Source organism: Elephas maximus, chromosome 22, assembly GCF_024166365.1.
Source record: "Elephas maximus indicus isolate mEleMax1 chromosome 22, mEleMax1 primary haplotype, whole genome shotgun sequence".
In the NCBI taxonomy this organism is placed as follows: domain Eukaryota; kingdom Metazoa; phylum Chordata; class Mammalia; order Proboscidea; family Elephantidae; genus Elephas; species Elephas maximus.
In genome coordinates, this window is record NC_064840.1 from 6610052 (window position 1) to 6623085 (window position 13034).

The 13034-nt window shown below is 41.3% G+C and overlaps 1 protein-coding gene across 4 annotated transcripts in view; it reads right to left on the minus strand.

Annotated features, from left to right (window-relative positions):
• Positions 1-13034, minus strand: part of DNAH10 (dynein axonemal heavy chain 10) — a 141147-nt gene that overhangs the window by 103988 nt on the left and 24125 nt on the right. For all 4 annotated transcript variants that reach the window (XM_049865944.1, XM_049865945.1, XM_049865947.1 and 1 more), the window contains 4 exons: positions 11958-12083; positions 10365-10537; positions 9743-9894; positions 6231-6395 (listed from right to left, as the gene is read on the minus strand). In XM_049865944.1, the coding sequence (XP_049721901.1) occupies positions 6231-6395; positions 9743-9894; positions 10365-10537; positions 11958-12083 (616 nt within the window). The remainder of the gene's footprint in view (positions 1-6230; positions 6396-9742; positions 9895-10364; positions 10538-11957; positions 12084-13034) is intronic.

Below are 13034 nucleotides of genomic sequence, written 5' to 3' on the forward strand. Positions count from 1 at the left end.
GTATATGTTCTACATCCCAATGTGGTAAATACTGTCTGGGGTCTTCAAAGCTTGTGAGTGGCCATATAAGATACAACTATTGGTCTCTACTCATCCAGAACAAAAGAGAAAGAAGGAAACGAGACGCAGAGCAGAAACTAATCTACAGGACTAACAGTCTACATGAACCATGTCCTCATCTACCAGGAGACAAGAACTAGATGGTGCCCAGCTACAGTACTGACCGTTCTGATCAGGGCCATAATAGATGGATCCTGACAGAATGGGGGAAGAATGTGGAACAGAACTCAAATTCTTAAGAAGTCCATGTTTACTGGCCCTGTTGAGACTAGAGGACTCCTTGAGACTCTTGCCCTGAGATGTTCTTTAAACCTTAAACCAAAATTATCCTTGAAATCACCTTTTAGCTAAATAACAGGTTGGCTCGTAAAATAAAATATCACCCATGAGTAATGAGCTCCTTTAAAAAATCATCTAAGGTCAATTTATACTGATAAATGCACACATACATAAAGAAGAAAGAGCCAAAATCAGAGAACTGTCCCTACAACTTGAACAAATAGAAAGCGAGCAACAAAACAATCCATCAGGCACCAGAAGAAAACAATAAAAATTAGAGCTGAACCAAATGAATTAGAGAACAGAAAAACAATTGAAAGAATTAACAAAGCCAAAAGCTGGTTCTTTGAAAAAATAACAAAATTGATAAACCACTGGCCAGACTGACTAAAGAAATGCAGGAAACAAATAACCCAAATAAGAAATGAGATGGGCCATATCACAACAGACCCAACTGAAACTAAAAGAATCATATCAGATTATTATGAAAAATTGTACTCTAAGAAATTTGCAAACCTAGAAGAAATGGATGGATTCCTAGAAAAACGCTACCTACCTAAACTAACACAATCAGAAATAGAACAACTAAATAGGCCCATAACAAAAAAAGAGATTGAAAAGTTAATCAAAAAACTCCCAACAGCATGGTCCCCAAACCTTCTGTTGGCACAGGACAGGAACCATTCCCGAAGACAACTCATCAGACATGAAAGAGACTGGACACTGGGTAGGAGAGAGATGCTGAAGAGGAGTGAGCTAATTATATCAGGTGGACACTTGAGACTGTGTTGGCATCTCCTGTCTGGAGGGGGGATGGGAGGATAGAGAGAGTTGGAAGCTGGCAAAATTGTCACGAAAGGAGAGACTGGAAGGGCTGACTCATTAGGGGGAGAGCAAGTGGGAGTAAGGAGTAAGATGTATATAAACTTATATGTGACAGACTGACTTGATTTGTAAACGTTCACTTGAAGCTCAATGAAAGTTAATAAAAAAAAACTCCCAACAAAAAAAAGCCCTGGCCCGGACGGCTTCACTGCAGAGTTCTACCAAACTTTCAGAGAAGAGTTAACACCACTACTACTAAAAGTATTTCAAAGCATAGAAAATGATAGAATACTACCTAACTCATTCTATGAAGCCACCATATCCCTGATACCAAAACCAGGTAAAGACACCACAAAAAAAGAAAATTCAGACCTATATCCCTCATGAACATAGATGCAAAAATCCTCAACAAAATTCTAGCCAATAGAATTCAACAACATATCAAAAAAATAATCAAATACGACCAAGTGGGATTTATACCAGGTATGCAAGGTTGGTTCAATATTAGAAAAACCATTAACGTAATCCACCATACAAGTAAAAGAAAAGACAAAAACCACATGATCTTATCAATTGATACAGAAAAGGCATTTGACAAAGTCCAACACCCATTCATGATAAAAACTCTCAGCAAAATAGGAATTGAAGGAAAATTCCTCAACATAATAAAGGGCATCTAAAAAAAAAAAAAATTTTTTTTTTTTTTTTATACAAAGCCAACAGCCAACAGCCAACATCATTCTAAATGGAGAGAGCATGAAAGCATTTCCCTTGAGAATGGGAACCAGACAAGGATGCCCTTTATCACCGCTCTTATTCAACATTGTGCTAGAGGTCCTAGCCAGAGCAATTAGGCTAGACAAAGAAATAAAGAGCATCTGGATTGGCAAGGAAGAAGTAAAATTATCTCTATTTGCAGATGACATGATCTCATACACAGAAAACCCTAAGGAATCCTCCAGAAAACTACTGAAACTAATAAAAGAGTTCAGCAGAGTTTCAGGTTACAAGATAAACATATAAAAATCACTTGGATTCCTCTACATCAACAAAAAGAACGCCGAAGAGGAAATCACCAAATCAATACCATTCACAGTAGCCCCCAAGAAGATAAAATACTTAGGAATAAATCTTACCAAAGATGTAAAAGACCTATACAAAGAAAACTACAAAGTACTAGTGCAAGAAACTAAAAGGGACCTACATTAATGGAAAAACATACCTTGCTCATGGATAGGAAGACTTAACATAGTAAAAATGTCTATTCTACCAAAAGCCATCTATACATACAATGCACTTCCAATCCAAATTCCAATGTCATTTTTTAAGGTGATAGAGAAACAAATCACCAACTTCATATGGAAGGGAAAGAAGCCCCGGATAAGTAAAGCATTACTGAAAAAGAAGAAGAAAGTGGGAGGCCTCACTCTACCTGATTTTAGAACCTATTATACAGCCACAGTAGTCAAAACAGCCTGGTACTGGTACAACAACCGGCACGTAGACCAATGCAACAGAATTGAGAACCCAGATATAAATCCATCCATATATGAGCAGCTGATATTTGACAAAGGCCCAGTGTCAGTTAATTGGGGAAAAGATAGTCTTTTTAACAAATGGTGCTGGCATAACTGGATATCCATTTGCAAAAAAATGAAACAGGACCCATACCTCACACCAAGCACAAAAACTAACTCCAAGTGGATCAAAGACCTAAACATAAAGACTAAAACGATAAAGATCATGGAAGAAAAAATAGGGACAACGCTAGGAGCCCTAATACATGGCATAAACAGAATACAAAACATTACTAAATATGACAAAGAGAAACCAGATAACTGAGAGCTCCTAAAAATCAAACACCTATGCTCATCTAAGCACTTCACCAAAAGAGTAAAAAGACCACCTACAGACTGGGAAAAAATTTTCAGCTATGACACCTCCAACCAGCGCCTGATCTCTAAAATCTATATGATTCTGTTAAAACTCAACCACAAAAAGACAAACAACCCAATCAAAAAGTGGGCAAACCAAGAGACAGAAAGGGCCACATGAACCAGAGACTTACATCATCCTGAGACCAGAAGAACTAGTTGGTGCCTGGCCACAACCAATGACTGCCCTGACAGGGAGCACAACAGAGAACCCCTGAGGGAGCAGGAGATCAGTGGGATGCAGACCCCAAATTCTCACAAAAAGACCAGACTTAATGGTCTGACTGAGGCTAGAGGAATCCTGGCGGTCATGGTCCCCAAACCTTCTGTTGGCCCAGGACAGGAACCATTCCCAAAGACAACTCATCAGACGTGGAAGGGACTGGACAGTGGGTAGGAGAGAGATGCTGATGAAGAGTGAGCTATTTGTATCAGGTGGACACTTGAGAATGTGTTGGCATCTCCTGTCTGGAGGGGGAATGGGAGGATAGAGAGAGTTGGAAGCTGGCAAAATTGTCACAAAAGGAGAGACTGGAAGGACTGACTCATTAGGGGGAGAGCAGGTGGGAGTACGGAGTAAGGTGTATATAAACTTATATGTGACAGTTTGACTTGATTTGTAAACATTTACCTGAAGCTCAATAAAAGTTAAAAAAAAAGTGGGCAAAGGATATGAACACACACTTCACTAAAGAAGATATTCAGGCGGCTAACGGATACGTAAGAAAATGCTCTCGCTCATTAGCCATTAGAGAAATGCAAATTAAAACTACCATGAGATTCCACCTCACTCCAACAACGCTGGCATTAATCCAAAACACAAAAAATAATAAATGTTGGAGAGGCTGTGGAGAGACTGGAACTCTTATACACTGCTGGTGGGAATGTCAAATGGTATAACCACTTTGGAAAACTATCTGGCGTTTTCTTAAAAAGTTAAAAATAGAACTACCATACAACCCAGAAATCCCACTCCTTGGAATATATCCTAGAGAAAAAAGAGCCTTTACACGAACAGATATATGCACACCCATGTTTACTGCAGCACTGTTTACGATAGCAAAAAGCTGGAAGCAACCAAGGTGTCCATCAACGGATGAATGGATAAATAATGGTATATTCACACAATGGGATACTACGCATCGATAAAGAGCAGTGATGAATCTGTGAAACATTTCATAACATGGAGGAACCTGGAAGACATTATGCTGAGTGAAATTAGTCAGATGCAAAAGGACAAATATTGTATAAGACCATTATTATAAGATCTTGAGAAATAGTTTAAACTGAGAAGAACACATTCTTTTGTGGTTACCACAGGGGGGAGGGAGGGAGGGTGGGAGAGGGTTATTTACTGATTAGATAGTAGATAAGAACTCCTTTAGGTGAAGGGAAGGACAATACTCAATACAGGGAAGGTCAGCTCAACTGGACTGGACCAAAAGCAAACAAGTTTCCGGGATAAACTGAATGCTTCGAAGGTCAGCAAAGCAAAGGCGGGGGCTTGGGGACTATGGCTTCAGGGGATATCTAAGTCAATTGGCAAAATAAATTCTATTAGGAAAACATTCTGCATCCCACTTTGAAGTGTGGCATCTGGGGTCTTAAATGCTAACAAGCAGCCATCTAAGATGCATCAATTGGTCTCAACCCACCCAGATCAAAGGAGAATGAAGAACACCAAGGTCACAAGATAATTATGAGCCCAAGAAACAGAAAGGGCTACATGAACTAGAGACTTACATCATCCTGAGACCAGAAGAACTAGATGGTGCCCGACCACAACCGATGACTGCCCTGACAAGGAGCACAACAGAGAACCCCTGAGGGAGCAGGAGATCAGTGGGATGCAGACCCCAAATTCTCAGAAAAAGACCAGACTTAATGGTCTGACTGAGACTAGAGGAATCCTGGCGGTCATGGTCCCCAAAATTCTGTTGGCCCGGGATAGGAACCATTCCCGAAGACAACTCATCAGACATGGAATGGACTGGACGATGGGTTGGAGGGAGATGCTGATGAGGAGTGAGCTACTTGTATCAGGTGGACACTTGAGACTGTGTTGGCATCTCCTGCCTGGAGGTGAGATGAGAGGGTAGAGAGGGTTAGAAACTGGCAAAAAGGTCACGAAAGGAGAGACTAGAAGGAGGGAGCGGGCTGACTTATTGGGGGAGAGTAAATAGGAGTATGTAGTAAGGTGTATATAAGTTTATATGTGAGAGTGACTTGATTTGTAAACTTTCACTTAAAGCACAATAAAAATTATTAAAAAAAAAAAATCACCTATAGGAGACCAAATGGTCAACGATTACTCTCAAGCAAAGATGAAAAGGCAAGTGGTCAGGGAAATGAGAGTACTGGAAATGGTACAATCAGGATGGAATGAATGAGAATGATGACACGCTGTGAAAAAGGTGACCAATATCACGGAATAATTTGTATAGAATTAAATGGGAAACTAATTTACTATGTAAACTTTCACCTTAAACTGATAAAATATTATTAAAAATAATAATAATAATAAAGAACTGTGCTCCACAGGGTTTTCAATGGCTGATTTTTTGGAAACAGACTGCCAGGCTTTTCTTCCAAGGCACTTCTAAGTGACTCAAACCTCCAGCCTTCTGGTTAGCAGCTGAGCGCATTAACTGTTTATACCAGCCACGGGTTCCCAAGTCAAGACATGCCCTAAGCAAGAAAAGAAACGGCGACACAGAAAGTCCCTCTCACTATACACGCTTAAATTATGCACACAGATGGTGGCTTTTGAATCTTTGCGCAATCTGGCTTTTCTCCTCATAGTCCTGAATTCCTTGTGAGCTAGTCTAAGACTACTTAAAATATATCCTTTGAACGGGTAAATGCGAGCCCACAAAAAAAAAAAAAAAAACTCACATTAATGTTACAAAATCGTTGACGAAAGTATTCCTGATTTTCACAGATTCCCGAACGAGCATAACGAAGACACAGGAGGCAAAAATCTATAACATGATCTAGAGTGAAAACGACCCAAGGTCTTTTCAAGTAAAGGACTGAAGTAGTTAGGAATGGTTTTATTAGTCAAATAACAGAGTCATGGCCAAGCGAGGATTTTGTCCGTTCCATAAGCACAGAACAAGAAGTCGGACCTACCTGGGAGTTCCTCCTCACTTTTAGCTGCTGGATATTTAAAGAGATTTATGGCCTCTATTAACGTAAGCCGGGAGGAAATGTCATCCGCATTCTTATGGATCTGATGGACAAGGGATTCGAATTTCCCAATGGCCTGTTGGCATCGAGTTATGTAGTCAGCAATACCTGGGGAGAAAAAGAAAAAAGAAAGATACGTAATTTTCAATTTTGTTCATATCCTTCTGTTATAGACTGAATTGTGTCTCCAAAAATATGAATCCTAACCCCCTAAACCTGTGGTTATAATCACATGTGGGAGTGGGCTTTCTTTGTTATGTTAACGAGGCAGTATTAGGGCACTTTTTAAATCCATCTCTTTTGAGACATAAAAAAGCACATTAAGAAGCAAGCAGACACAAATGGAGGGGAAGATACACACCACAGGAAGATCGCCAAGGAAATGAGTAACAGAGGCTGAAAAGAGATAAGACCTTCCCCTAGAGCTGACGGAGACAGAAAGCTTCCCCCTAGAGCCAGTGCCCTGAATTTGGGCTTCTACCCAACTGTGAGAAAATAAATTTCTGTTGGTCAAAGCCAGCCACTTGTGGTACTTCTGTTACAGCAGCACTAAGAAACTAAGACACCCTCCCACCAACATCTGCGACATTAATACTCATCCCAACTCCTTAGGTCTTTAAGGTGGCAAAGGTTCACTTAGCACCCTCGGGGCATGGGACAAGGAGGCCTATGCTCAGAATCACCCATACGATTCGTTTGACCACTCAAATTTCACAACAGACATATCCAAAGTACCGTGGGAAAGAAGAAGAGGTCAAGACCTACTGTCCTCCCATGGCTGTGACTCCCTAAACCCTCAACCAAACCCACTGCCATCGAGTCGATTTAGACCCTACAGGGTAGAGTAGAACTGCGCTGTAGAGTTTCCAAGAAGCGCCTGGCAGACTCGAACTGCTGACCTTTTGGTTAGCAGTCAAACTGTTAACCACTAAGCCACCAGGGTTTCCCCAAAAGGAAAAAAAAAAAAAAAAAAGGACAGGTGCTATAACATATAAAGAGCGTTCAAAACTCAACATTAAAAAAATCAAAGGATCCAATTAGAAAATGGAAAAAAGCATTTCACCAAAGAGGATATAGAGACAGCAAATAAGCACACGAAAAGACGCTCAGCATCATGAGCCATTAATCAAAACCAAACCCATTGCCACCGAGTCAATTTCAACTCATACCGACCCTACAGGGCAGAGTAGAACTGCCCCATAGGGTTTCCAAGGAGCGCGTGGTGGATTTGAACTGCCGACCTTTTTGGTTAGCAGGAGTAGCTCTTAACCACTATGCCACCAGGGTTTCCCATTAGCCATTAACGAAAGGCAAATTAAAACCACAATGAGATACTGTTGCAGTGTGCTGTCAATCAATTTCAACTCATAGCGAGCCTATAGGAAATAGTAGAACTGCCCCATAGGGTTTTCTAGACTAATCTTTATGAAGGAGCCCTGGTGGTACAGTGGTTAAGTGCCTGCCTGCTAACTGAAATATCAGAGGTTCAAACCCACCAGCCGCTGCATGGGAGAAAAATGTGGCAGTCTGCTTCCATAAAGATTACAGCTTTGAAAACCCTATGGGGCAGTTCTACTCTGTACTATCTGGTCTCTATGAGTCAGAATTGACTTGACAGCAATGGGTTTTTTTGACTTAATCTTTATGGGAGCAGATCACTAGGTCATTTCTCCTGTGGAGCCATGGGGTGGGTTTGAATCACTAATCTTTTGGTTAGAAGCCATGCACTTAACCATTGTGCCACCAGGGCTCCTTTTAACAAGATAGTACTACATAGCAAATGCTGGTAAGGTTGTGGAAACAATGGACCACTCATCCACTGCTCCTGGGTATGTAAAATGGTACACCCAGTCTGGAAAACGCTTTGGCAGTTTCTTTTAAAAAAAAAACAAAATATGCAACTACCATATGACCCAGCAATTGCACCCCTAGGCATTTATCCTAGAGAAATGAAGACTTGTGTTCACACAAAAATGTGTACATGAATGTTTACAGCAGTTTTATTTGTAAAAATCAAAACTGGAAACAACCCAGATGGCCTTCAACAGGTGAATGGCTTAATAAACTATGGTACGCCCCTTCCATGGAATACTACTTGGCCATTAAAAGTGAACTACTGATAAACGAACAGCCTAGATGACTCTCCAGAGAACTATACTGCGTGAAGAAAGCCAACCCAAAAAAGGCTACATACTCTGTGATTCCATTGACACAACACCCTCGAAACAACATAATTATAGAAACAGGGAACAGATTAGTCACTGCCAGGGGATGAGGGGGTAAGGAAGGAGCCCTGGTAGCAGCATTTAGCTGCTAGCCGAAAGGTCGATGGTTCAAACCCACCAGCCGCTCTTCAGGAGAAAGATGTGGCAATCTACTTCTGTAAAGATGACAGCCTTGGAAACCCTATGAGGCAGTTCCACTCTGTCCTACAGGGTCGCTATGAGTTAGAATCAACTTGATGGCAAGGGGTTTGGTTTTGGTCTGGTTAAGGGGGCAAGGATGGAGATGGATATAAAAAAGCAATATGGGAAATCCCTGTGGTGATGGAATTGTTCTGTGTCTTGACTGTAGCAACATCAATATCCTGGTTGTGATACTTTATTTTTGCAAACAGTTACTGTCGGGGGAGACTGGGTAAGGGTACACAGGATCTCTCTGTGTTAATTCTTACACCTACATGCGAGTCCACAATTATCACAAAACTAAGATGTTAATTTAAAACAGTAAATTGTTCTTTTGATCTTTTCAGAGGAGAAAGCTTTGGGCCAGCAAAGTGTCAAATTGGAATTGCATTTTATCTTCACCCTGTAATGGACTAACTTGTATCCCCCAAAAATCGACTCGATGGCAATGGGTTTGGTTTGTTTATGTTTTTGTTTTTGTGGTATACCTGTGGCTAGGTTCCCATCTGGAAATAGGATTTTCTTTGTTACTTTAATGAGGCCATGTGAGTATAGGGGGTGTCTAAGGCAATCATTTTTCAGACAAGCAGCAGCAGAAGACGCACAGAAGCAAGCAAGCACCAGTGGGGGAAGAGAGACGCCACAGAAGATCACCAGGGAACCAAAGAGCAGAAGCTGAAATGAGAGAACAACCTTCCCTCAGAGCCAACAGAGAAAAAGCCTTCCCCTGGAGCTGGTGCCCTGAATTCGGACTTCTAACCTCCTAGACTTCGAGAAAATGTATCTGTTAAAGCCATCTGCTTGTGGTATTTCTATTACAGCAGCACTAGGAGACTAAGACAACCCTCAATTAAAGTCTTGAGTTTAATTCTAAACTCCACAAAGTGCACTTTATCGACCCTCAATAATTATTTGTGAACTCTATCAATAAAAAAAAAAAAAGATTCTATCGATACACACACACAAATTATAATTCAACGAAAACAACCTAAAAGAATTATTTTTGCATCACAGAGTCTGAGAGGGCGATAAACAGAGGACTCCTGTTACCTAGTGAGTTCCAGTTTAACCGCTTGTATCCAGATCGAAACACTCTGACCAGTTCCTGGGAATGGTCGTCGAGAAGGACGGCCTCCGCCTCGTTCAACGTTCCCAGGAGCGTGTGGTAATGATCCAGCAGACGCTGTATTCCATCTGTGTACCTGTGTGTCACACGAGGGCCATCGGCATGAGAGGACAGTCAAGTTCACACAGAGCTTAACAGTCTTACGGAAAGGTTACAGAAGACCACTAACCAGTTAAAGGCTGGATAGACATTGTGGCAGAAACGTAAAACAACGCCACTCTTCTCATGAACTTTCTATTTTAGGAAAACACACTTATTTTCACACACAAAAAAAATGTTATTTATATCAACATGTAATAGGTTTATGGTTATTTTTAAATTAATGATTACATAAGTACATTTTTAAATGGATCATGTTTTTATCATAACACATATTTTTAAATTAATAAAAGTTTATTTTAAACATTTCTCAGTTTTGATTTCTACCATGGTAAATATGACAGTTATAATCAATAGCTTTTGGGGGAGTCCTCGGTAATTTTTAAGAGTGAAAGGGACCCCAGGACTAAGAAGGTGACTGCTGGCTTACGAGGAGAATATTTTTACCTGAGGAATTTGTCCTCCTGGAGCGCAACATTTCTCGCTAATTCGGGGACAGTGAATCCCAGCTGTTCCAAGTACTTTGTTTCGTTAATAATCTCTCTGAGAGCAGGTGAGAAATTTATGACAAACACAGCCCCCCGTTCAGAGGTAGCTGCCTCCTCAGTAATGGAGCAAGACTGTGGAAGAGACATTTCATTAGGGAGCAAGGCCGTCCAAGGAGCAATCACATCAGTAAACCAAAACCAAACTACCTGCCGTCAGTGCTGACTCATGGCTCCCCTACGTGTGTCAGAGCAGAACTGCACTCCAGAGGGTTTTCAGTGGCTGATTTTTCAGTAGATTGCCAGGCCCTTCTTAGGAACCAAGTTAAAAGTAGATGCGAAGAGGATACCCAGGGCCCTGGATGCCCTACAAACCAGGGAGCTGGCAACCTACAGGCATGTTCTGTTGGGTGAGTCAAGTTTCAAAGAATTTGATATAGTCACCAACATTTGAAAATTGAGCAATTTCACAGAAAAATCCAGAATTTAAGAAGTTAGGAAATGGGATAAAATGCAGCAAGGATGGGCTTCTGTGACAATGACAGCAGACGTGATGGTGGCCGCGTAAGTGGTGGTGGCAGTAGCCGCCGTCCCTTCTGATGGGACACGAGCAATGCAGGTCCCTGTAGGTCTCCCCGGTCATCTTCACTCATTCTGGAACCAACTTCAGAATTTGAGAGGCCAAAAACTGCCAGGCTCCGGTCTTTCCTCCCGATTATTTTCATATTTACAAGGTAAATATTAAAGGTATTTATAACTAACATATATTTCTTGAGCACTTACTATGTCACAGGCCTAGTGCTAAGTATAAGAATGAATCACGTGAAATGACACTTGTCTTTAGGTCAAACATGGTCATGTGTCAGCTTTCACAGGGTTCAACTAATTAATACTTCACGTATTCACATCATCTGATCCAACTCATGTCTATAAATGGGTAAACTGAGGCTCAGAGTTGAGCTGCTCGCCAAGGAGCGAGGTGCCCCTGGTTCCAGCCTGTGCTCCTAACCATGACATTATGCTGTCTCCTCTCTTTCCTTTCTGCCTCTGTTCTTCCCCCCAGTCGACCCCTGCCCTTTCCTGTCTTTGGTTTTGGAAATACCTATCAACTTCATGAATGAGGGCCAACAAAAACCAACCCAGGAAAGTGACAGACGCCATCGTCTTCCATGGCTACCATAACCTGGGACTAGGGCCCGGTGGTGGTTCAGAGGCAGAACGCTCACCTTCCGCGCAGGTGACCCAGGTTCCATTCCTGGCCGATGTACCTCAAGCGCAGCCACCACCTGTCTATAAGTGGAGGCTTACGGGCTGCTGTGATGCTAAAGAGGTTTCAGCAGAGTTTCCAGACTGGGACCCACTAGGAAGAAAGGCCTGGTGGTCTATTTCTGAAAACCAACCAGCGAAAACCCTATGGATCACAACAATCTGATCCATAACCAGTCATGGAGATGGTGCAGGACTGGGTGGCGTTTCCTTCCGTTGTGCAGGGGGTCACCGGGAGTTGGGGGCTGACTCGACAGCAGTTAACAACAAAGGGTGCAGAAATATGTACCTTAGTAAGCAGACTCTTCTTCATAAGGGTTGGGAGGATCTGTTCTGTCGTCTCTTTCCACTGATCATACTTTCTATCTTCATACTCTTTCATTCTCCTACCCACCTCCAAATATATTTGCTTGACCTGTCAAAGAGTTCAAGCAATGGTCATTCTCTCCTTGGAAATAACACTTTCTCATCTCTACTAAAAAAAAAAAAAAATCTGTTGACACATTTCGGAAAAGGAAGTAGACGGATTTGCACAAGTTTTGAAGGATTTGTTTGTGATAACTTAAAACCTGGGCTATATGCCAGGGGTCAGCGAACTATAGCCTACAAGCCAGATTTTACACGGTCCGTGCGCTGATAAGGGCTTGTACATTTTTAAATGATAAAAAAAAGAAAAACCAAAAGAACAATAATGATCTATCATACATGAAAAATGATGTGAAATTCAAATTTCAGCATCCATAAAGTTTTATTGAAACATGGCCACACCCCCTCGTTTACATAGTATCCTCAGCTACTTTCTTGCTACAACAGCAGAGTTTTTAAAGGAATTAATAAATCATGTATTTTTAACACTTCTCAATTTTCATTTCTAACATAGTAAATACCAATAGTTTTAAAAACCCACAAAATAAATAATAAATAAAGCCTTTGAGGGTCCTCAATGGTATGAACTGCAAAGCCTGTAGGATTTACTCCCTGCACCTTTACAGAAAAGGTTCGCCAAGCCTCGTTAGACAGCATACGGAACCCACAGGTTGGAAAAGGAGAAGGGATTCCTAGGAGATGCCAGCCATTCTCCAGAGGAGCTGGAGGTGAAGTACAGGGAGAAGCCCATGTCCTGTGTCATCTGCACTGAGACGCTGTGTGGACTAAGATGTCATAGGTATTGTGTATGTTATACGCACTAATATGATATCATATGCACTAATATGATGTATTAAGATGTCATATATATGGGGCCACTGAGGCTGGATGAAACCTCCCAAACTGCTGCCCTGAGATAATCTTTAAACCTTAAACCAAAAATATCCCCCAACATCTTCTTTAAACCAAACAATAGGTTAATTTATTTAGTAAAGATGTT